At 39.6% G+C, this 26,960-nt stretch overlaps 1 protein-coding gene across 41 annotated transcripts in view; it reads right to left on the reverse strand.

The window, feature by feature from the left end:
• The window catches only part of NRXN1 (neurexin 1), a 1,413,358-nt gene that overhangs the window by 857,255 nt on the left and 529,143 nt on the right, over positions 1-26,960 (reverse strand). For 32 of the 41 annotated variants that reach the window (XM_075595923.1, XM_075595877.1, XM_075595924.1 and 29 more), the window contains 3 exons: positions 19,902-20,203; positions 14,088-14,111; positions 12,963-13,124 (listed from right to left, as the gene is read on the reverse strand). In XM_075595923.1, the coding sequence (XP_075452038.1) occupies positions 12,963-13,124; positions 14,088-14,111; positions 19,902-20,203 (488 nt within the window). The remainder of the gene's footprint in view (positions 1-12,962; positions 13,125-14,087; positions 14,112-19,901; positions 20,204-26,960) is intronic. The other 9 variants (XM_075595902.1, XM_075595901.1, XM_075595894.1 and 6 more) reach the window with 1 other exon arrangement.

Consider the following 26,960-nt stretch of genomic DNA (forward strand, 5'->3'; position numbering starts at 1 on the left):
AAGATCAGGCATGGGCTTGCTGTACACTTCAAAGACAATTTGTCCTAGAGTTTATGTGAGAACAAAACACCTTGATGAACATCACTCCCCTATACAGTACATCTTTCTGCGATCGAGCATAGGAAGCATAGACTTATACAGATCGGTGTGATCTTCCTATTGTTAATGTAGTGTTATAATACTTTATTTATTTTTTAAATCCCCACACTTGTTTTGGGATGTTTAAATATTATATACATACGCACACATATATTGCTACATTTTTGTATATCCCGGACATCTTTTTTTATATACATGTAACACTACAGGGGGTACGGTAATAGTACTTGTTGAGAAAAGCCCTCTGCTGCTAAATGTGCATCTGGGTCATATATTTCTCCTTTGCAGGAGTTAACTCATTAACTTGCCATGCTGCAAACTGTGCCAGTCTAGCACTGAATGCATAATACTGTACATTCTGGGAGGTTTTTTTTTTATTTCAGAAAACGGCTGGCTTGTGATTTGAGAAGAGATTTTATTTCTTAGGGAAACAATAACAATGAAATTAAGTCCAAATGACAAACTAGGGTATATCCAAGCAGTTTAAATGAATTGTGCCTCCTAAAAAAAAAAACACACACACTTTGTTATCATTTTAGTGATAAATAAATGCATTTTCCAAACTTTTACAATAATTAACAATTCATGACTAGAGATTAAACAGATGGAGCTGTAACAGCTACAAATGACACCACAACTCTTGCGGTGTCATATTAATTTGTCACTCACAACTGAACACTGTACTCTCCATAAATTTACCCAGAGACAAATAAGCAACATCCGTTTCAATACTAATGCATTGTAGAATTAGACAATAAGGAGCAATAAGAATAAATACAGTATGATTGTCTCCATGTGCATCACACTGCATGTGATACTGAGATTCTTATCTTCGTTTCTCTACAGCTTTTCAGCCACTCGAAGCTCTTTCTTTAAAGAAAAATATTATCTTAAGACATTATTAGATCCACGCTATGAATTTGTTGTATTTTTTCACCTAAATAAATAAATGTATGATACTGAGACATGTGATACTGAGATTCTTATCTTCGTTTCTCTACAGCTTTTCTGCCGCTCGAAGCTCTTTCTTTAAAGAAAAATATTATCTTAAGACATTATTAGATCCACGCTATGAATTTGTTGTATTTTTTCACCTAAATAAATAAATGTATTCCCCAGCAGTAGCTGTATAGGGTTTGGTTACATTACAGTTTAGCAGCTGTATTTATTATACGGCTCCAGTAATGTTCGTGGCTATCTGTTCTGAAAGTACAGGAATGTTTAGAAAATGTATAATTATAATCATCATTGATGTATAAGCAATACAGTCTTTTTAGGTAATGAAACAAATGGGAAGTTTTTGCATAAAAAGGAAAAATAGAATCAGTGACATTAAAATATACACTGTATGTTCGTATTACCGACTGAGGGAATACAAAGTACTGTAAACAGTTTGAATCTTGCAGTCTGATATTTTCTCTTTTATAGTGCAATTTAGAAAAGGGCTCTGATCTGTGTCAGGAAAATATCTCAGTGTTCCTTCGTAAGGTACATTCAAGCATACAAGTATATTAAGGGGATTTCCTATCTAACAGTTCATTCTGTCTCCTCAGGCTTAATATCCTCAAAGAGAATACAAAAGGTACTGTAAAGAACATTTTGGTTACAGATCTCACTAGAAGCATCTTATTAGATGTAGAAATCATGTATTTTGAGATCAAAAATCTAGTTTCTCTAGTCTTAAAAAATATTCTAATTCATCAAGATACGTTTTTTTTATGCATGTCAATGTAACTGCTTTCAGAGGTAATTATGACACGGTCAAAATGTTCTCTGTGTTCATTTCTTCCTGTCAGTGGCTGCCCATGTGTATATTTAACCAGTTTTAAAGGTGATATAGTAAGGAGGTAGTTGGAATTAAAAATGATAATTTCTCCCAATCTTCATGTTTGAAATTATCCCCCATGGGCATCTTTGGGATATAGACCATAGCTCAAAGGCTATACTATAGTTTTAAATGGCTACCAATGAGTCTGCTAATGAGTCTGCTGATCAGAAAGTGCATCACACAACTTATGCTAATGCAAATTATAGACTATGGAGACATAGCATATGGCTTGGTACCCCAAACTCATTTTAGCAAACTTGATACCCTCTATAATTCAATATGCCGCTTTATCCTCCAATGCAACTACAACACAGAGCTGCGAAATGCTCAAATAACTAGATTGGTCATCGCTTGAGTCTAGGCACAAAGGTTATCTCTCCTATCTTGCCTTCAAATACTTTCTGGGCAAGCTACCCATCTATCTGAACAAGTTCCTCACCCCTACCACATGCAGCACTTATCATCTGAGATCAGACTCCAAAAGACTGTTCATGGTCCCAAGGTTCAGCAAAGTATCCGGCCGCTCCTCCTTCTCTTACCGTGCACCCCACAACTGGAACAATCTACTGGAGACTCTCACAGCCACCACCAGTCTAAGTTCTTTCAAAACTAAAGCTGTCTCACATTTTAATCTGGTATGTAATTGTTACAATCGCCTATAACATATATTATCTTTAACTGTACATGTAATGTCGTATATAATGTATACCCTGTTCACTTAATGTAACTATGTATTTGTAACTATGTATTTGTCATCATAACTCTACTGTATGCCCAGGAAATTCTTGAAAACGAGAGGTAACACTCAATGTATTTCTTTCTGGTAAAACATTTTATAAATAAAATAAATAAATGAGTCTATTGTTTCAAATATAGAATAAGTGGAATGTCAGAGACATGGCAAAAACAGCCCAATTTGTAAACCGATGACACTGGATTCTGGGAATGGCACATAATTATTAAAATTAGACAAAGACTATAACAATAAGGAAAGCATATTCACTTAAATGTTTACCATTTGGAAAACACTGACGGGGAGCAACAGAGTGAAAAAGTCCATATATTCCCTTTTTATCTTATGCCCAACAAACTGTCTATTAACTCAAAATGGGGAATCTGTATTTTCACGGACAGTATAATTATGTCACTTAGTATTAGTTATAATAGAACGTGCTATTTATTGTATCTTTGATTGCTGCGGTTTTAGCTTCCCGTGACCCTTTGGTTTATACAAGGTAAAAATAAAAAATAGATATTGTTGCTGCTTTAACATAGGATTTCGGTCAGTTTTTTGGTTTATCACAGCAAACTATCACTTGGAATCAGTAAGCTCTGATAAGGGGTACCGGAGCTCTTTTTGGGTTTAACTGCCATTGACTTAAATGTTAACATAGGATCATGTTCCAATAGTCAATACCCCTTATTAGAACTTATTGAGCCTCCACCCAATCCCCTACAATGCAGTATGTAATATAGCTACCTACATTTTGTCTGGATGAGCCCCTTTCACCGTATAAACTGTAATTTTATATACTTTCATTTATATACATTTCTTTTTTGTTTAGTTACAGTAACTAAACAACAATTCATACATACCCACCACTGTATCTTTTGTAAGTACACAACCAGAAGAATCCTGATTCGTTGCTCTTAACGTTCATATATGTAGCCGTGACCCCTTATTCACCCTGAAAGAGCGGGAGGTTGCGCCTGCACAGAGGGAGTTGCAAAGCCCGCGAAGGAGGAGAGTGCTAATTGGTGGGAGGTAGCAGACCCTTGTCCCAGCAGCCCCGCGGGGAGGGTCAGGTGAGAGAGTTGAGCCAATGGGCTGCGGAGGTGGAGTAGATATAGGGAGGTGGTTGCACGCACGTGGTGGAGAGCTGGTTGGAGAGGAGAGGAGATGGAGTGTCTGTGTAGGGGAGGTTGATCCGCCCCGGCGCAGGCCATGTGCCCCAGGCCCAGTTAGCCCTTAGTCACGGTAGAGACAAGCTGAGCTAGGGATCGCCCTGGTGAGGTTCCTGTTCCCGTAGTATCTTTAGACCTTGATCGGGACTATACTATCGAGTGGGAGGTCTGGGCTCAGACCCCGCTTGTTGTTGCCGGAGTCCGGGTGGGAGCGCCCCGGACCCGAGAGAGAGAGAGGGAGAGAACGGTGTCGATGTACAGAGACCCTTTGTGAAGACCGTAGCAGTCCCGGGCACAGGAGTGCTCGGCAGGTATTTCAACAAGTGCACCAATGGTACCAATTATTCATTCGAGACACAGTGGCTGCGCAGTCACCCATACACACATATAGTAGCCTACAGTGAGCGGGAGGACTAATCCGTTAAGGATCGGACACGGGGTGGGATCACCCGGTGGAGGGTTTGGGGGGGAGTGTTGGCGTCCGCCATGGCGCATGATTGTGTTGGCATCCACCGTGGCGCAAGATAGTGTTGGCGTCCGCCGTGGCGTGTTATAAAGTGTATCTACTGGGATGTTATGGTATGTACCTAAATGTGAGCTTTGTCTGCAAGTAAAGGAGGTTGGTTATAGTACTTGGCTGTGTGAGTGTAATTCTTGCATATACATCCTGCGAAGACCCACTCCCCCATTGGCGGGAGCTGTCGCAGGTGGAGGCGCTGCACCCGTTATAGATATTGCGCGCACCCCAGGCTCTCCGTGGCAGAGACTTAGGCCCTGCGAGCCTACAGGTAACACAGCACAGAGTAGAGGCTTGCTAGCGATAGGAAGCAGGGCTACATATAAAAGGTGACTACAGTATGTAGACAGTAACAGAGAAAAGAGAGGTGCATTTTGACATCCCCACCCAAGCAAAGTTTTTTTTTTTTTTTTTACAAATATGGGGTACCGTTAAATGGCATAAGACACTGCCAAAGTCAATCAAAGGCAAACCCATATTTATGAAAATAAAATTGTGTCTGTTGGGTCTGGTGAAATAGAATATTCAAATACATGTGTAGCACCTCTGTGGGAATACTACTTAAGGGCCCTAGAGGGTTAACTGCAGATATAGCTACAGTGTATCGCCTCTATCCATCATATGGGGTAGGATGACTAGGATGAACCAGCCACATCCATGTTCTAAAAGGTGCCCAGTGATGTCATAAAGTAAGGATACTAAGTAGAATGTCATACCCCTCCCCCTAGTAGTCATGGTGACTACTGATGCCACTGCTGGGTATATATGTGGGGATGGAAAATTCTAAGATCAGATCCCAGAAGAAGACCAAGATGAGGGCTCTCGCTGTATACAGTGTAAGTCCTGTTAGTCTAACTATGTGTGTTTAGAAGTAGGATCTCTTTGCTATTTTCCAGTCTAGGAAAGTGTCACTCCTAAAGAATAGGGCCCCTATATATGGCCCTGAGGCCTGTCCCATCCACAAGAGTGGATGGCAAGGTACTCCATAGGAGGCTCCTCAGTAAGGGCCTCAGAGTATCACTCCAGAGTTGCTCTGTTAGGGTGATAGTAGGAGTGGAGTGATCCTCTCCTTATTTTGTTTTATATACTGTACTGTACATTTTTGTTTTAAATTGTATCTTCACTAAGCTCAGATGCGGGTTGTTGCATATTGATCCCGCATTACTTTCCGTTTAAGTGAATGCCAGGTAACGCAGGATTGCTGTGTGATAGAACCCTACTGGAGGTTAGTAAATCTTAGCATCAGATTGCTAAAAGCTGTTAAGTTATTTCTGTTACTCTGCACCCCCAAGGAGGCTGAATTAAAGCCCCACCAGCTGGTCGCAACATGTTTGCACCTGCAACATTCCCAGAACATCACAAATACGCTGGCAGGGTTAGGCTATAAAAGACTGCAATATATCAGCACAATATGTACAATTATAACAGTGGAGTCTTTCAGTAGACATAATTCAGGAGGTGTGCTGTAGGTGTGCAGTGTCTATATATTATGGTTTGGTTACACTAACTATGGTGCAATGCCACTCAGTGGTATTATAGGGCTGCTGCCCAATAATTGTTACCGAATGTATTTTGAGGGACTAGAAATGAATCTTGAAAATATAGTACTCTCAGTGAAACAAGATATATTATTATTATTAATTCAGTCTTTTGCATAGAAAAAGCAATCTCCGTGCAATACAATAGATAACAGCATGTAATCGTATAAAATGGGGAAATCTAGTACATACAGCAAAAAGAGAATTACCGCTTGTTGTTGAGAGAGCTTTCTATTTGAAATTGTAGTTGAGGCCATTACATAAAAGGCTAAAAGAGCTTAACTCATTAAACAATAATTTCCTATTTTGTCTGCAATAGCTGTGCTATTTGTCTTTTTACTAACATCATTTCAGAACCAACATGCATTTAACTACATTAGTGCTGAAGACCTCAATGGGCCTCTCTAGTTCTGACAAGATTACTGTACAATGCATGATATTGTCTTTGGTTTAACATTTGCCATGGTTCCATTATATTTACATATCATCTTATATTAAATATTATGCATTACTTTCCAAGCTGTCATCATTCTAAAAACTGCCACCCTAGTTGCAAAATTCTACATGAGACTGATTTGGAAAATTATAGTATACAGTTTAAGACCACTATTGTATGTACAAAATTTGTTTTAATCCTAGTTACAAATTGTAAACGTCATGCTAGATTTTCGCAAACTTTGTGCATTTCATCCTTTTTTATTTTGTAAAATAGTTTGCTTCAATGCAGAAGTGTGTAACAAGTTTGTTGAATGCTATAAATCAGTGGACATTGCATGGATGACTTCATGTCAGCTCCAGTATACAACTTACGGTTAAGAATTCAAGTTGGTAAATTAAGTAAGTAAAGTACTAGTTTACTTTTAATTGTTAAAGTTGCATGCATCTTTGTATTGGGATGTTGAGACCCTCTGGGGATTGTTTAATATTTATATTTGTTTAGTGTTTTCCTGTCCATTAATAAACATATTTTCATTATTATTGTTAATTGAGTGCTTTTAGTGGGACACTTTTCTTTTTTCTTTTGTTTATTTCATATATAGGCAATACAATACCGTTTGAAGACGAATATCAGAGGCAGCACTCCAGGTAAGTGGTCAAAAGAAATTTGTATTAACAAGACATCGTATCCAACGTTTCGGTCCTCGTGCGGGACCTTTCTCAAGGTGATGTGAATGCTGCCTCTGATATTCGTCTTCAAACGGTATCGTATTGCCTATTCTATACCATACAGGATTTGCGCCCACATTGTTTCATCCAGATGGAGTGCCTATTGTTCTACACCATCTACTATATATATATATATATATATATATATATATATATATATATATATATATATATATATATATATATATAAATCTATTTCAATTTTGAAGAAACAAAATTATATATTTAACTTAAACAAACAAATAGCAATATTGTGTAGTTTACACAAGATATGTGGTTTACATACTCTAAAGCAAATGTGGATATCAGTACATACTGTAGGGCGGACTATGTGCCTTTTGAGTACCCGCGTTTTAGATCATACGGTAGAAAGAACATTATTACTGGTATGGTCACACACAGTGCGCTAAGACATTTTTCACAAATTCACAATTGTAATGTAAATATTTGACGTGTTAAGAGACACTGACATTTTTTTGGGAAGTGACAGGTTCAAATATTTAAATAAACAGGAAACATAATGGATTTATAAACAGGGTACCCTGACACCGGAAGGAGTAAATGTGCGTGTGGCCATTAGTACAATAGTTTCAAGTCTTTATGATCAGTGACATGGGCCAATGAAATCAATTCAACATTATGGGACAATATTCCACTTCAAAAAACAAAAATGCCCAAAGCTACTTCCAATGTGACAAAAATACACAGTGCAATACCTATATATTCTCTTTAAAAAGGGTCATTTAGTTTAACCCTTTGGCCAAAGTGTCTTAAGCCTACTGCCACCTTACAAGGCATGACCATAGCAGGGCCTAACACTCACCTGGGTTAAAATTCTTATTTACCTGTATAATTACAGGAAGAATGATCACATTGGATCTGACGTAACCTGGCAAAATGAAACTGATCTGGGAATCTGTGAGGTTTAAGTTTGCCCCACCCCACTTTCCAAGTTGGCAGGTCAGTTTCATTTTGTCAGTTTCATTTTCCCATGCTGTGCTTAAAAGCTGTGTAAACAGCGATGCATTTGCTTATATGGGCTCCATGTGAATGGATATTCCAGGCAAAATGTGACACGTTGTGTGCTCATTTGCATGTAATTTCCCAGAATCCCTTGCTGCGGTGGAAGCACTGTATGCTAGGTGATAATGGTTGAAAGGCAAGGTTGCAGACCTGTCTAAGACATGTGATATACTTTATTGGCTATACTGTATATGCAGCTCAACCCCGTTATAACGCAGATTCACTAATAACGTGGTTTGAGCGTGGACCCGAGTATTTAAAAAAAAAATATATTTTTTGCACACACACACTGCACACACTCACAGCACACTGCACACACTCACAGCACACTGCACACACTCACAGCACGCACACAGCCCTCCCCTCTACCCCCTAACTTTGGTGTCAGCTGCTGGGGCATCGTGGGGCTGCTGGTGGGGATCGGTGCAGGGCTGAGGGGGGGATTGGTGCAGGGCTGGGGGGGTGATTGGTGCGGGGCTTGGGGGGGAATTGGTGCGGGGCTGGGGGGGGAATTGGTGCGGGGCTGGGGGGGGAATTGGTACAGGGCTGGGGGATTGGGGCAGGGATCGGTGCGGGGTTAGCGGGGGGTGATCGGTGTGGGGCTGGGGGCGGGGCTGGGGGGGATCGGTGTGGAACTGCTGGGGGAAGTGAGGCTGCTGGGGGAAGTGCGAGGGGAGTTACGGTGGCTGCTGGGGGACGTGTTAGGCTGCAGGTGCCTCACTCCACCTTTTCCCCCCTCCTCCCTCCTTCCCCCTCCTCCCGATCGTGCGCACGGCGGCCATTTTTTTTAAATTAGCACGACCCCGGTTATAGTGCGGTCGAATCGGGTGGCCCCAGAGGACCGTGCTATAACAGGGTTGAGCTGTATATATACAGTTGTGTGAAAAAGAAAGTACACCCTCTTTGAATTCTATGATTTTACATATCAGGATATAACAATCATCTGTTCCTTAGCAGGTCTTAAAAGTAGGTAAATACAACCTCAGGTGTAAAACAACACATGACATATTACACTGCATCATGATTTATTTAACAAAAATAAAGCCGAAATGGAGAAGCTATGTGTGAAAAACTAAGTAAACCCTTACTGCTTCCATAGGAATTAAGATGCTAAGTAGCAGACGTACTGCTAATCAAATGCCCTTGATTAATTGATCATCAGCAAGTGTGACCACCTCTATTAAAGCTGAAGTTTTAGCAGTTTGCTGGTCTCGAGCATTCAGGTGTGTGTTAACACAATGCCAAGGAGGAAAGACATCAGCAATTATCTTAGAGAAGCAATTGTTGCAGCCCATCAATCTGGGAAGGGTTATAAGGCCATCTCCAAACAATTTAAAGTCCATCCTTCTACAGTGAGAAAAAAAGTGGAAAACATTCAAGACAGTTGCCAATCTTCCCAGGAGTGGACATCCCAGCAAATTCACTCCAAGGTCAGACCGTGCAATGCTCAGAGAAATTGCAAAAAAAACAAGAGTTACATCTCAGACTCTACAGACCTCAGCTAGCATGCTAAATGTTAAAGTTCATGACAGTACAATTAGAAAAAGACTGAACAAGTATGGTTTGTTTGGACTGGTTGCTAAGAGAAAGCCTCTTCTCTCTAAAAAGAACATGGCAGCACGGCTTAGGTTTGCAAAGTTGCATCTGAACAAACCAAAGACAACCACGGAACAATGTCCTTTGGACAGACGAGACCACAGTGGAGATGTTTGGCCATAATGCACAGCGCCACGTTTGGCGAAAACCAAACACAGCATATCAGCACAAACACCTCATACCAACTGTCAAGCATGGTGGTGGAGGGGGATGATTTGGGCTTGTTTTGCAGCCACAGGACCTGGGAACATTGAATTCATTGAGTCGACCATGAACTCCTCTGTATACCAAAGTATTCTAGAGTCAAATGTGAGGCCATCTGTCCAACAGCTAAAGCTTGGCCGAAATTGGGTCATGCAACAGGACAATGATCCCAAGCACACCAGCAAATCTACAACAGAATGGCCGGAAAAAGAAAAGAATCAAGGTGTTGCAATGGCCCAGTCAAAGTACAGACCTCAACCTGATTGAAATGCTGTGGCTGGACCTTAAGAGAGCGGCGCATAAACAAATGCCCACAAACCTCAATGATCTGAAGCAACGTTGTAAAGAAGAGTGGGTCAAAATTCCTCCACAACGATGTGAGAGACTGATAAAGTCATACAGAAAATGATTACTTCACGTTATTGCTGCTAAAGGTGGTTCTACAAGCTATTGAATCATAAGGTATACTTAGTTTTTCACACATGGCTTCTCCATTTTTGCTTTATTTGTGTTGAATAAATCATGACACAGTGTAATATGTCATGTGTTGTTGTTCATCTGAGGTTGTATTTACCTCATTTTAAGACATGCTAAGGAACAGATGATTGTTATTATGTGAGCGTTATTTTCTCTGAGTTTAACACAAATCCCCTAAGATGATCACATGCACCAACAATGAGAGAGAGAAGAGAGAGAAGAGAGAGAGGAGAGAGAGAGGAGAGAGAGAAGAGAGAGAGAAGAGAGAGAGAAGAGAGAGAGAAGAGAGAGAGAAGAGAGAGAGAAGAGAGAGAGAAGAGAGAGAGAGGAGAGAGAGAGGTTTGGATAACTTGTCAGGTCGTGAGATCCAAGTAAATTATTTGTATTGTGTATATGTGATTTTGTGATAGTTATGCACAGTAGGCAAATATTTGCATGTGCATATTTATACAGAGTTTTATGTTTAATGAAAAAGGGTATGATGGATTTTCCAATTATTTGTGTAAACTACACAATATTGCTATTTATTTTTTAAGGATAAATATATAATGTTGTTCCTCCAAAATTGAAATACCGTAGATTGAAATTGTTTTTAGATTTAGAATTGTTTTTTTTTTAATCAGGATGTTAAGTATTTATATTATATATATATATATATTATAATATTCCTTAAATTGGACACCTCACCAGTTTAAAAAAAAATGGAAAGAACCAATTGCGCAAATTTGATCGGATATTCATTTGTTGAAGAGCTATAAAAGGATACCAATTGGAATGGTGATTATTACCCTGATGTTTTGTTACATGTTCAGCTCCTGGTTTGAAGCATATAGCCATTTCTAAACTCTCACACTAGAGTTACCCTGCCTATTATAGGCGCTGTAAAAAAGCAGAAGGGCCTCCTTGCACTCTCCCCTTTGTTCTATATAGCTGTCTCTCTCAATGCCGGTCTGGGAGAACTAACATGATTTTCACCCTACTGCTTAGAAACATATCAAAATAGAATGTTGTTTCCACCGCACACGAAATAAATATTTAAAATATTTATTGCCGAAAAATACAGACATTTTATATGGATTTGTCATAGTAAGGAAATATATATTGAAGAATCAGTCGTACTAAATGTGCATTATATATTGTGTAAAATGATGGTCGGTTCCCTCCCATATACACCAAATACATAATATCCTGTTAGCCTATGCAGGTGCTACCTACAGTAATATTGAGCAAGCTTATAATTTACTGTACAGTATAATTACGCCTACATTCTTCTCCAATAAAGATTGATTACATTTTGCTATATTAACTTTGTATATAATGTAGCCTGCTTATTGCTTCTACCCAAATGCATAATCATATATTTATGTATAGTAAATATCCTCTGCCATTTACTTGTCCATGTTGCCAATTTATCCAAGTACTTTTTGAACCCACTGCAGTTTTGTGTCATCATCAACGATAGGGACACTTTTCACTTGATGTCCACCTACACGGCATCAACCAGCAACATAAGGATACGAGGCCCAAGCAGCAAGCTTTGAGCACCCATATTATGCCCACTAGTATATGTACTCCCATACTGTTACATTTCCAGCTTGTATTATCTTTATTACACTGTACAGGTCTGGTGAAAGGCTCTGTGAGACATATTTATGTGTTTGTCAGTGTTTATGTTTAGTTTGTCTATGCCCCCTTAGAAACTGAGTGCAAAAACACAGAAAAGATGACTGTCATACTCAAATTTCACCACTTTGTAAAACAGAAGTCCGTTCTAGGCCAGGTTCAGGTTAGATGACCCAGTGTTTCTGATCCACATACGGATTATAGCATGATGTGTGTGGCTGGCTCCTGCATTTGTTTTAGAACTCATCTTTTCTTAGAGTTACTCAGTTATTCAGAATGCATATTTTCATGCTTGAATTGCCTTCTTTTCTGCCAGACACAGTTCTGATACACTGAATGTTAAATGTTTAAACCCAGACATTGCTCTAAAATTACGTGGTCTATAATCTTATAAGATATTAAATACTTTTTTTATGCCTTGAACTCTAAAGAATCAGCATAAATGTTAAGAATATTACAGAGAAAATTCAATATCTTAAATCTGATATTTTTATGCTGAACCAAATATTTCAACATATATTGTGGCCTTTAAATAAAACACCCATTTTACCTACGTTACAGTATATGTTAAATAATAATAGCTTATGACATACAGCATGGCAAGAAAAATGACACAACTTATTACATATTGAAAAAGGGGGATATTTATAAAGGTCTTCCAGTTGCACAACTGGGGCAGAAAAAAGTACAAGATTTACTACAAAAAAAAAAAACTCCATTCAAATTGCAATCCCATTTTTTCAGTTGATAAATTTGGTGCTATTTTTTGCATAACATTTTGCCCCAGTTTTGCAGCCAGGAGATTTTAATAAATAACTCCCTGCCTGTATAAATGACATTTTATGTTAAATTGTTGCCAGTTTAGGAATGCATCTGACAAAAGCTGAGCTTTCAATTATAAACTCGGCCAAAAACATGTCAATTCCATCACACTAAACAGAACATGCTATTGAAGAAGAATATGAAAAGGCATGAAGAAATGTACCTCCTTAAGGCAGCCCATAAAGTTGTTACTGACTGGTGACCCAGGGAGGTCAGCTGTGCTGGGACTGCCTCCAACATAGAAAAAGTCATCTGATCCCAGCATGGTGTAGTCTTCTTGTGTGTAGCCTGTTGTTGTCAGAATTCCATCCACTGAAATTGTTACCTACATAACAAAGCACAGGGAAAGGACACGCTATACTCAGACCTAAAGACTGCATTTCTGGGATGTGCCTGATTTGAGACCTAGTTTGGAAATCCATTTTCATGTCTGTTTGAAGTTTGGTCTTGGATTCTAGAATTCATCTTCCCCTAAAAGATCTAAACTACTGTATTTCAGCTGTTGTCTTATTAATGAGCTAGTGTCAGTATTGTCCCTACAGCAACTGAACAGTTATTTAGCAGACACAAAAATGGTGTTAGTAAAATGCTTTCTAGGTTAGTTTAGCTATTGTGCATATTAGTAAGTTTAGTAGTCTGTCATTGACTAATTAAAACGTGCATGTTGGTAACATAAATGACGCAAGCTATATTAGACACCACCACTATTTGCACTGGATAACAAATAAGCAGCACTTAAACATGCAAGTAATTAAATACCATGCAAACAAAAAAAAAAGCAAATCAACCAGTGTTAGAAGCACACTCTGATGTGCTCATGCTAAAATCAAATACAGATCAAAAAAAAGAAAAGGAACACAATAGAAAAAGTATCCAGATTGCTTGTGATGGATAATTATGAATGGATGTAATATAGCATTCCTATTAAGCGATCATGCCATGCATTATGAATGTTTGGAACCTGGCTGAGCCAGTGATCACTTAGGCCAGCCAAAGTTTAGCCTTATTTTTGTTAATCACAGCTTAATGCAAAGGGTAGTGCCGTTAATGACGCCCCTACAGGGGTGTAAAAAAAAAAATTAAATAAATAAAAAATTGGTAGGGATAGGTAAAACTAAGGAGGTCAACAACAGATGAAAAGAAGGAGTTCAAAGTAAGCAGAAGAGTACCAACCGCAGTTCCTCTTTTGTAATGATGTCTACAGTTAAAAGAAAGAAAGAAAACACACGGCAAACCCAAAATAAGAAACAATTAGAATGATATCTACCGAACAATGTAGTTTGTTTACCATAGCGTGTCCAATGCCTGAGTGCTTTGTGGAGAAGGGGGGAGAAAGGAAATTAAAAACTGTGAACAGAATAACGATTGTTACTTTAAAAAATATGATGGTCACTACCATGTTAGTACATTTTTTTGATTCAGGTAACGGTTAGTAGAATGAAACATTCCATGAATGACATGTTAGTTATTAAGCATGTTAGTAACATAGAAAAAAGGGCAAAAAAATTTTACGAGAAAAAAAGCAGACTAACAAGTAAGCCTCCACAGAGGCAACTGCAATAGTATTTGTCCTGCAAATATATTTCATAACTTATCAGCTCTGTACTGAACAAAAACAGACACATGGTCACATTTCCCTTTTGGTCTTTAAGCTGAATACATCTGACAGACATTAAAAATGGCTACGGGATCAATTCAAAATGTCTATTGCTCATAAGCTGACCACTGCCTGGACAACATCTCAAACTGTTTGTTATTTCTTTGGACAAAATCAGAAATTTGTTCACAACCCCTACTACTGAATTTACAGCTCTCAAGGAATCCTTCTCAACTCCAAAACTTCCTTCGGTCATATTGATGGACTTTAGGGTCACAGATTACTGCAATGAAACAAAGCAAAGAAGATCCTGACACATATAATGAGTTGAATGGATTTCTGCAACTGCCTTATCCAGCATGCACCAATTTTACATCTGCCTTTAAAATTGAGAACATCATTGTTTTTTCTTTCGACTAATAGCGTGAGCAAAGGCACATCTAGAAAGTAGGCCTTCAATACATAACACTTTTATAAGTAAAAAAGCTTAAGATAGGCATGTATCTCTCATGGTAGGCTAGGAATCAATATAATATAAGCAAGTATTTTTTCAGTCTTGCTGATTCAAAGATTGGGCAGTAGACGGCACCAGGTTTCAGTGGATTTTTTATTTAATAAATAAATCCCACCTAATTAATATCCCCCCCCCTTTCTTTAACAGGATGGGATCCATGGTGTTCTCTGGAGCTGAACCCCATTATTTTCTACTCTGGGGACTCACCCGTTTCCTACAGCATTTACAATTGACCTTACTAGTGTTTGGCCACTTAAATGGCCGTCGAAAGCAAGCTGCAAAAGATTGCGTTGCATCTTCATGTTGGCCTGTTGGAGCTGTAACATTAGGTGGTCATTTTGATTTCCCTATTGGAAGATTTAACACTGGTATCCACATCAGTAGTATTCTTGGAAACCATTGGTCACCAAAGTTCCAAATAGTGAGGTCTAGCGATTTAACTCCTTGAAGCCCATGCTGTAAAAAAATAATAATAAAGGGACAAACCAAATAATTGAGGAGGCAGGACTGCTGCTTTAATAAAAAGGGAATCCAATCGAGTAGAAAAAATGGAGCGCAGCAGCAAAAATGCAAAGAAATGTGCGAAACGCGTTACAGTTTATTCACCCTTATTCACCCTTACTCGTGCCTTGTTGTCACTTTATTCATGAAATAGTTTTTAACTTAGTCATTATATTGTAGCCCTTCCATTTTTGCTGCTGTGCGCCGTTATTTCTACTCGATTGGATTCCCTGCATCATGTCTTCAGCACCTGGAACGGACAGCACTACTATGAGTACAGCTATTTTCTTCCCACATTAAAGTCAACAGTGGGAGGAAGATTGTTAGATACTGTAAAAGAAGCGGTGGTCCACTTAGGAAGAGAACCAGACAGTGCTGTTTTTCAATACACTCCCCGTAATTTGAGCAAGTATTTTCTTGATTATATACTATACTCACTGATGCCTTAATAGTCCTTCTGCAAGCAAGTTTATACATCATAGACTGTTACTTTGTATTCAAGATCCGGAAGCACTGACCAACGGAACTTGGTTTCCTTTTTGTCCATTTGATTTAATAAAAACCCTCCATATAACCAAAATGTTGGGGAATAAGTAAATTAAAATAAAAATGGATTTTTTTTTTAAATATTTTTTTTTCCTTCGAGAAAAAACATTTTGCTCCAGTGTTGTCACTGTTAATGCACAAAAGCCACATATTACACTGGCATTCTTCACTATTCTTCACTACTCTTCCTTGGGGGGACCAAATCTGTTCTCTTCCTCAGTGCAACAAAGAGAAAACACAGGAAACGGAAAGATTTGTATCATTCATGAATAATAAAAACCACTGGGACTAATGAGGAATCTTAGCAAGCAAGGTGTGTTCCTAACATATCGATCCATCTGATGCCAGCAATGATAGCACTGATGCAAATGGCACACTACTGATATCTGAGGAAAGAGGAACACATTTCATTTTCTTTATATTTTAGTTTTATCTCACTAAGCACAACATTTTGAGGTGCTACTGTATATTTTAGCCATCCTTGAATCCAGTAGTATCGGTGATTACAGTATAAAGAAATAGGGTTTTTGCTATTACTGTTCTGTGAATTAAAACATTTTCAATATGCAGATCTACGTAAAATAAGAACTAAAACTAAGAAAATAATTTACATTCTGTGTCTCTAATAAAGGAGCGTAATCTGAGTTCCGCTATCCAGTTCTGTTAGTTAGGTTAAAGTTCTGGGATTCAGTTCTGTCAGTTAGGTTAGAGTTAGAGTTCTCTTACTTATTTGTGAGAAGTTAAATATACATTCATTAAAACATACAGTAAATAATATCATATAAGGAAAAGAGTTAAGCATTTACTGCACACAATAAGGATAAAAGGTCATATCAAATGTGTAATATAAACATTGTATCAATTACATATTGTAAGGGAACAGACATAATGGCCTCAAGCGGAATACATTTAAAAAAAATGCAGTTTATTAACCTGTCCATCCCTGACAGCTACAATGTTTATACGGGATCACCATCAAAGGATGAAGTCGCAGAAATTGTGCATGCTAAAAGATGGCTAGTACTATACAATTCATCCTTTGGTGCCACATTGTGTAGGAATCAGATGTGAAGAGGTTGCATATTAAATCCCAATAAATATAATAAGAAATAAAAATGATATGTTATTAGATATTTTTCACAAAGGCATACATAATGTATTTTCTTTTCTTCCCTTTTTTTTCAATATTGAATGTTTTAAAATGCTATCAATTGTAGTTATTTTGCAACACTCAAACTGATATAATTGCTAGTTGTAAAATGTAGACAAAATGTTGGCAGCATTAGGACAAACATTTAAAAACACTAGCCAATCTTGTGTATCTGTGTATTCAATCGAAATGTTCTGTGACTGAAAGTTATAAGGGATGTTAAGTTGCTAATTATAAAGAATATGTTTTAGATATTTTACTAAACATGTTATGATTGATTTTAGTGATAAGAAATGTTCATACTTGAGGTACCAGACTGGTGCTAGCACAGCATTCTGAAAATTATTATCAAGTTATCTTCCTTTTGAAAGGCTTAACCTGCTTCATACACCCTGTAAGTCAGGCCTGCACAACACACGGTCCGCAGGCCGCATGCGGCCCGCCTCCACTCACTGTGCGGCCCGCGGCGGCTTTCCCCATCCTACTCCTTCCCGAGCCTGCTCTCCCCCCCCCCCGTGAGCCCGCTTGCCCCCTCCTCTCCCGCCCGCGTGCCGCGAGCCGCTCTCCTGGCCGTGAGCCGCTTCCCCCCCTCCTGGCCGCGAGCCGCTTCCCCCCTCCTCTCCCGCCCGGGAGCCACTCTCCGGCCCGCGAGCCCGCTCCCCCCTCCTCCTCCTAGAACCTTCTCTCGGGACTGCACGAGTGTGCGAGTCCTGCCTGCTCTGCCGCCGTGAGGTGCCGTTGGTTGGAGGGGGGGTGAGGTGCAAGGGGGGGGAGGTGAGGTGCAGGGGGAGGTGCAGGGGAGTGAGTGAGGTGAGGTGCAAGGGGGAGGTGCAGGGAAGTGAGTGAGGTGAGGTGCAGGGGGGGAGGTGAGGTGCAAGGGGGGGAGGTGAGGTGCAGGGGAGTGAGGTGAGGTGCAAGGGGGGTAGGTGAGGTGCAGGGGGGGTGAGGTGCAGGGGAGTGATGTGAGGTGAGGTGCAGAGGGGGGAGGTGATGTGCAAGGGGGGAGGTGAGGTGCATAATCCAGGTGAAATAAAATCAGTTTCTCCTGGGTTTAGGAAGATTGGAAAAAGCTTTTAAGAAGGTTAACAGTTTTTGTAGGTGTCACGCCTTCCTTAAGTATTCAAGGCTAAATCTTAGAGCTAATGGTGTTTTCCTTTAGAAAAATAATGAAAAGCCAATTCAGCAACTTTGCACCTTTTATTGGAAAAGACAGCTGTACTGTCATTTAAAAGATCTGATCAGTGCAACTGCAACCCACAAACATCCATTTAATGCAGGTCCTGTTGCAAGTTCTTGGAGTAAAATCATTGTCTGAAATGTCTGAATTTTTATTGTTCGCCTTCTTTTTCAATCAATGAGAATAGATTATGGATCTATTCAGGGGGGGAGGTGTAGTGGGGAGTGATGTGAGGTGCAGGGGGGGGAGGTGAGGTGCAGGGGGAGGTGTAGTGGGGTGATGTGAGGTGAGGTGTAGGGGGGAGGTGAAGTGCAGGGGGGAGAGGTGAGGTGCAGGGGAGTGAGTGAGGTGAGGTGCGGGGGGGGGGATGTGAGGTGCTGGGGAGTGATGTGAGGTGAGGTGCAGGTGGGGAGGTGAGGTGCAAGGGAGTGAGTGAGGTGAGGTGCACGGGGGAGGTGTAGTGGGGTGATGTGAGGTGCAGGGGGGATTGAGGTGAGGTGCAGGGGGGAAGGTGAGGTGCAGGGGAGGAGGTGTAGTGGGGTGATGTGAGGTGAGGTGCAGGAGGGTGATTCGAGGTGCAGGGGGGAGAGTGAGGTGAGGTGCAGGGGGGGTGAGGTGCAGGGGGAGGGATGTGTGTGGTCTGCAGGGGGGGGTATTGTGTGTTATGTGGAGGGGGAGTATTGTGTATGGGTGAGGGGGAGAGATGGGGGTGTGAGATAGAGGGTGAGTCTCGCAAAGGTTGATGATGAGGGGTGCAGGGGGAGATATGAGGATGAGGGGTGCTGGGAGAGATATATGAAGATGATGAGTGCGGGGGGAGATATGAGGATGATGAGGGGTGCTGGGGGAGATATGAGGATGATGGGGTGCTGGGGCAGATATGAGGATGATGAGGGGTGCTGGGAGAGCTTGATGAGGGGTGCTGGAGGAGATATGAGGATGATGATGACGATGACGATGACGATGTTGATGATTTTACCCATTCAGCCCAAATCTGTTTTCCTTGGAGCAGTTCGGCCCTTTTCGCTTTGCAAGTTGTGCAGGCCTGCTGTAAGTGATATGTGGTAAGCTGAATTAGACAACAAGTAGGTGTGTACTTGTTCTAAGAAATATACATTTCATAGTGTAAATACCTTATTTAATACTTGTACTTTAATCGCAATGATGTGCTTGGTAGTTTGTTGTAAGCCCATCTACAGGGGTTAAGACTTATTCATTTTTTTTATTAAGGTTACATTGATTACATCTTCCATGTATTTATAGAAATGTCTGCTCAAATCTTCAGTTGTCACTACTTAATTAGCACATATTGGAAATAAACACAATGCGAGAGGAAAACCATAGATTTTGGTATTTAGACTCTCCGACCCAAATTAACAGAAGGGTGCTAAGCTTTAGCATGCACTAACACCAATTCAAATTGAGTTAAGGCGTGCAAAAGTGTATCCCCCTTTAGTGAATCTGCCTTCATTAGCCCTTGTTACTTTCTAGATATGCCCCTGCTCAGGTGTTGCAGGATAATCTTGTGGACAGAGAAATCAAGGTTATTTTAAGGATATTTTAACTTTGCTGTATTGAACACAAAACAATTCATTATTTCATCCATTTTACTGTTACCTGACGCAGATTCCTGGTTACTTTTACATCGTGCCAGTTATTGTCATTAAATTTTCCATTCACTGGTTCCACCAAGGCCTCAAAGGCCCCTGACCCCAGATTAATGACCAAGGAGACCGCTCCATTTTTCAGTGCCAGATTGACATAATCTGCCGATTTTCCCGTGTGAAGCATCAATCCGTTCCTCTGAAGGGTTTTAAACGATAGCGTTATTTCATCGCTGCTGCTTTGTATTGGGTTCTGAGACAAGTCATAGCAGAAGTATTCAGACCCTTTAAATGTGGCAACATATTCTTCTTTTCCTAGAAAACAAGAAAAATACATACGTTTAATCAATAAATTGGAAATAAGTGAAATTCAGTCAGTCATTCTGTTGATCACCCTTAGAAAAAAAAAATATCATGTTGCTTTGTACAACATAACAACATTTATTCTAAATTTAACAGACAGCATGAGCTATGTTAAAAGCATTGTCAATTGAATAAATAGCATAAGCAGTTGATGCAAATTCAGGATCATGCATAAATAGAGTGAGCTGTAATATCAAATATCACTTCATGTTACAATGAGATCATTATTTTTATGCATGAGCTTGTTAGAAAAAAAAATCAAAAACAAAATCAAATACTGCTTTTCCAGTTTTAGCAGCTTTGTTAACCTATTTAAATATTTATTGTTTTAAACCGTGCTTGCTTGAATGCAATATTGCTTATTGTGATATTGCATTAATTCAAAGATAACAAATATGAACACTGTGTGTTTTATTAAAAAAAAAAAAAAAATCAAACTTCAATATAGAGCACTGCAATGCATTGTAAAGTCCTGTCAGCAACACATGAAATGCCATTTTTGAACAATCAGTTTATAAAACAAAAAGAATCAATTTGCTAAAAATAAATTAAAAATCATAGTATATGTTCATCTCTTCTAATTTGCATTATGCATCTTGGATAATGCCTTTGCATTAGCGTAGAAATATAGGGGTAGCTTAGATTTTGATCCAGAGCCAGTTTTTATAGGTTCCCGAGCATATTAGATAATGAGCTCATAAATTCAGGGCTTTATTGGGACTTTAGTTCATTGTATAATTTGAAAACGAGTTACTGTTGTCTTGTCCTGAGAATCATCAGCACTTAAATGAAGGTGAAACAACCAAACAATAGCTCCAAGTTCCCTTTTATTTTAACATTAGGATGGTTGGGCTAATTTTCACCAAAATCAGACTGACGAGTCAAAAGGTTTATATGGGGAAGACTTCCCTACCACATGCTATAATTATAGACTAGTCAAAGGAATCATTTTACGGCGAATGATCGAGATGAAATAAAATCAGTTTCTCCTGGGCTTAGGAAGATTGGAAAAAGCTTTTAAGAAGGTTAACAGTTTTTGTAGGTGTCACACCTTCCTTAAGTATTCAAGGCTAAATCTTCCAGCTAATGGTGTTTTCCTTTAGAAAAATAATGAAAAGCCAATTCAGCAACTTTGCTCCTTTTATTGGAAAAGACAGCTGTACTGTCATTTTAAAGATCTGATCAGTGCAACTGCAACCCACAAACATCCATTTAATGCAGGTCCTGTTGCAAGTTCTTGGAGTAAAATCATTGTCTGAAATGTCTGATTTTTTATTGTTCGCCTTCTTTTTCAATCAATGAGAATAGATTATGGATTTAGAAAAAAGCAGTAATTTTCAGTTTTTTCTGTCTTTTTCTTTTTACTCTATAGGATGAACCCAATTGTAGTGTGAAACCAACGATGGCTCATTAAATATGGATTTCTTAAATAGTCTTACAAATACACCACTTATAGAATGTCTCACAAGTACACCTCTTATAAATTGTTTCACAAGTACACCACTTATAATGCTTGAAAGAAACAACGCACCTCCTCATTTTAGATGACAGATAATGCATCTTATTTTACCTGAACCCAGTTCTGAATTAAAAGCAAACTGTTTCTTATGCCTGCAAAATGACCCCTAATCAATTACCACAAACTAGCTCTGGGCATTTACAAACTATTTCTGAGAAATACAGAGATTCATGTTTGTGGTACAGTATGCAAGGAATTTTTTTCTTTGCAACTTCATATTGTATTGGTTTTCTCTCTGTTTGCATGTTGTATAAAAAAGACACAAAGGTCAACATGCACTAAGATCCACTAAATCATGGCAAATACCGCTAGGTTACCTAAAATGGTTATGAGCGTTATTTTCCCTGTGTTTAACACATATCCACTAAGCTGATTACAGAGAGAGATAGATAGAGATAGAGATAGAGAGAGGGAGAGAACGAGAGATAGAGCTAGAGATAGAGAGAAGACTCTCCAATTGTCCCACAAACACAGCTTCAAACCACACATGGACAAACACCTGTGCACCAAAAATGGGCTCATCTGAGATACCGGTGCCATTTTTGGTGCACAAGTGTCGCTCCTCATATATATAGCAACTGAAACTCTAAAAAAAGAAGAGTCTCTTTCTCTAACTGAGAATATCTACCAATGGACAGATATGATAAATATAAAGGGATAAGCACACCAAAAATGAGCAAATAACATCTTTTATTGGCCAAACATTTCAGCGTACACTCTGGAGCCTTGCCCTTGATAAACGTAGCCGAAGCTTTGGGCCAATAAAAAGTTTTATTTTCTAATTTTTGGTGTGCCTATTCCTTTATTATTTATTTGTATATATGTGTATGTGAGCATTTAAAACCTTTTCTATTCTATGACGTGAGGTCTCAAGTCAAGTTGGCGAAAGTGATGACCCCGAAAGGTACACTGTACAGTATATTAAATTGCATCAGGCTTGTCATTTCTTTTCTAGTTGCCAGTATGCAACAAATGTGTTGTTTATTAAATTTCATACAACTGTGAGCTGTTATTTTAAAGGCAAGAAAAATAAGGAAAATAAACCCCCGATTGTAGAACTTCAAACTGCTTATTAAACTGCATGCCGTATGGAAATACAAACTACGCCCCACTTATATCAGCAAATTATTTCAGAGGTGACTTTTGCACAGTTACATTCACACAAAAATATATATTTCATACATTATCTTCAATTATTTACAAACATTTGTTTTGTAGAAAGAAAGTTAACTTTCCATACATCAGTTCTACTAATTATCTGGTGCTTCTGTAATGACGCAAAGAGAACTTTAGAAACATATTGGTTTGCAAAACAGGCGAGCCGGAGTCACATGACTCTGTATAATGGCATTTTCTCCGCGTACTGTCGGGCCATTCCACCATTGTCGCTTATGTCAGGAAAGTTTGGAAAACACACAAATTCTAAGAGAAATGTGCAAAATTATTTCTCAAGGACCATTTTACATTTGTCTTCTTGTCTTTATATATTGAAAGCATTAAAGCGTCTAGAAAATAAATTCACCGGATCTTAGCTAATTAAAATAATCTATGAAATCTCCAGCATATTTTGTATGCCCTAAAAATATATCACCTAATACTGAAGTACTTATTTACTCTGCACTGAAAAAGGGAGGAAAACTCTAGAGCAATGATTTCCGCCATGTGAACAGGTAATTAGTCACATGACTGCTGTTATTGTAAGCAGTGGGTGCATGCCTCATTCCCAACCCATTACACTGAAAAACCTACACAGGTGTTTACAATTAGAATTACTGCGTGGGATTTTTCTGCATTCCACTTATTCATAAAAGAGGTTTCTTACAAAATAAGTGTTATATAATACAAATGCCATCACATGCATAGGTTTTTGAAATAACAGAAATCATACACGTTAAAGTGATAGATTATACAGTATGTTGGGATTTACTCAATGGGAAATATACAGCGCAAAAAGAAGTAGGGAGCAGTGAAGCAAACTGCAGCAATTTTCTAAGGTTTGGGAAAAATGTTTTTGGTTTTACCAGATAGGCTATTTTTATTGTTGAATTTTATTAATAAGATCTAAGTACTTGTACCATTGTCCTTTCCACTTGCAAAAAGGGATGGCATTTGTGGCAATTGAGAGGGTACCGAACAGAACAGTCCCAAAATGGCAATGTTATTATATTGATTCCTATGGAGAACTTGCCCCATTACCAAATCCATCCTTAGTTTGCAAAATTATTTATACAGTGGTCAAAATGTTAAAGTAAAAGGGGGTGCTGAGTACCAGTACTTTTATATTTATAACACAGAGCAGCATAACTTTTTTATTTTTGTACAATATTTACCGTTTCTCTTTCTTTTAAAACAGTGATTTCCTGTATACTAATCATCTCCTACACTTCTAGGTGATTATCTGCTTCCAAACTCCTGAACTTTCTCTGCTGGCTTCCTATTCATTTCCGTATAAACTATAAACGTTTCCTCCTTTCTTTAATGCTCCACACTCCTCTGTACCTCCACATATCAACTCTGATCTCAAGTTACACCTCTACTCGCCGCATACGCTCAACCCAAGGTTGTCTCATTCATGCACCTTTTACCTGTATAGCCCTCCCCAACTTAAATCTTTTTTCATTAATCTCTACCCACCTATAGAAGCCCCTTCCACTCAATATTCTTCTTCCCTTTCCACATTTAGATCACAGCTGAAAATTCACCACTTAAAAGAAGCACCTCATTATATTATCTATGCCTCTACTACGAACTCAAGATGCCCCTAACCTCCCTGACTGCACTTTTAATAATGCACTTTACTCCAAGTGCCTGTAAGCCTCCCCACATACCACTTAGTTTGTAAGCTCTTCAGGGCAGGGTCTCCCTTTGCCTTATGTTGTCACATCCCCATTGTTTGCAATTTATTTACCACGTATTTTAATTGTGAAAAAGCACTGTGTACATTGTTGGCACTATATAAATAAAATGATACAAACTGTACAAAATGATACATATACAGTATAGCTGTTCCTTGTGTAACATACGCCGATCTAGGAGATCTGAAAGGTTAATAAACATTATTCTTTGTTTTCATCCCTCCCTGTAATGTCTTGCTGTTTCTTGTTCCATCTTCCATACCTTACTCTCTCCTCCATCATGCCCTGCTCCTCTTTTCACTCTCTCCTCCCCTCTTTGCACTCCTTGCTTTACTGTGTCTGTTCCTCTCAGTGCACAATACACTCCCTCCTCTCCTACTCATCTCATCTGTCTCCTCCTCGCCTTGCTAACTCTGTTTCCTCCTCCTACAGACCTTGCTTTCTCTCCTCCCCTCTCTTTGCACTCCCTCCTCCCCGATGTGCACACTGCTCTCCATTCCCTCCTCCTCGTCACCCTTACTGTCTCTCTCTCTTTCTGTCTCTTCCTCTCCTTGCTATCTCTCTCTCTCTTCTGCCCTCCTTGCTGTCTCTCCGCCCGCCCTCCAACATCATGCCCTGCTCTTCTTTGCACTCTCTACTCCCCTCTTTGCACTCCCTGCCTTACTGTGGCTGCTCCTCTCTGTGTACACTACACTCCCTCCTCATCTGTCCCCTCCTCTCCTTGCTGTCTCTCTGTTTCCTCCTTCAACTCACCTTACTGCGTTACCTTCAATTCAGCACTAATTTGAACTCCACAGACACATCATATGTGACACTTACAGTAAGATGTTACATAGCCAATATTCAGTCTTATTACACAGGATGTGCAGTCTCATTGTCTGTCCATGGGTGAGTGACAGGCTGATCAGACTATCACAGAGAGTTGTGCAGACATCCTTAGATAAATACATATATAGATATATAGATTTCACCAATTAGGACATTAACACCTGTCACTCTAGTTCTGCACCATATTGCCATTAAAATTCCCCCCTCCCTCCCCCCCGCCCCCAGTGTTTCCTGAGTGAGAGGCTGCTTAGTCCAACACAAAGGGGTAGAGATGTGCAATCTTATTGGCTGTCTCTGAGTAAGTGACAGGCTGCTCAGCCTATCACAGAGGGGGAGGGATGTGCATTCTCACTGGCTGTCTCTGGGTGAATGACATACCTTTTAGCCTACCCCAGAGAGATGTGCAGACATCCTTAGAGAAATAGATATATAGATAAAAACAAGTAATGCAAAATGAGTATTCAAACTGTGCTGTGTTCATTTGTTTTACATTGTAGCATCATGGATGAGAGCAAGGGTGTGCAAACTATTTGAGCTGTGCCTCCCCATGCTTGGGCCTCCTTTACCTCTTCTGGCATCATCAAATGAAGCCGCGGGGTCATGTGACGTAACATGACCCTGTGGCATCATTTGACGCTGCGTTGCCATGGGAATGCGTCACACCAAGCCTCCGAATCCCTGTAAATGAACTTGCAGGGGCCACACACGATGCCCTGGCATTTAGTTAAAATGCCTTGGGGAAGAGTGTGGAACCTCTGCAACCGCCCGCGCCCCCCAGAAAAATCTTGTGTGCGCCCCCCAGTTTGCGCACTCCAGGATTAGAGTATCAGCAGTGAACAATGTTGGTAGAAGAAGAGAAACTTGCATGTTGCAGCATTAATAAAATTTCAAAAGTAACCCAAACACTGGTTCCATGATTACCTTTTCAAAATCAGCAGCTTCAAGGTGGCTCTCTCCTCACCATTTAAATAAGGTTATTTTGTAACAGTTTCGTTTGAGTTGGTAATCAATCAAGTGCATGGAGCCTTTTTGTTACTAAAGCTTGCCTTTAAACTGTGTGAATTAAGTCTTTGTGACATTGCTTAGAAGCCGAGAGATACTGGAAGTGCTTGCAAACCATTGTCATGCAGAGCGTTACAAGGTTTAATTGGGTGCGACGACCCCCGAATACGGGTGTATGCAACGCTATTTCAACCCTTGGTGCACTGCAGCCAATACTACTACCAGTACTAATAATAATCATATGGGTTTTTTCGCAGAGATTCGGATCCGAATCGGACAAATTTGCAAGTTCTTTCCAGCTGCACATTTCAGTGGTTCGGTCTCAAAGAGGCCTATTCCATTTTCTCTTTCTATTACTGAAAATTTGCAAATGGATTCAGATTTTTAAACATCTGAATTTTCAAATGGCTTTTAACCCCCCCCACCCCGCCTGTCTGGCGACCCACACACTGACCCAGCCCCCAGCCCAGTATCACAAACCCTCTCAAACTTATAAATCACAACA

This window comes from Ascaphus truei, chromosome 4, assembly GCF_040206685.1.
Source record: "Ascaphus truei isolate aAscTru1 chromosome 4, aAscTru1.hap1, whole genome shotgun sequence".
Classification (NCBI taxonomy): Eukaryota; Metazoa; Chordata; class Amphibia; order Anura; family Ascaphidae; genus Ascaphus; species Ascaphus truei.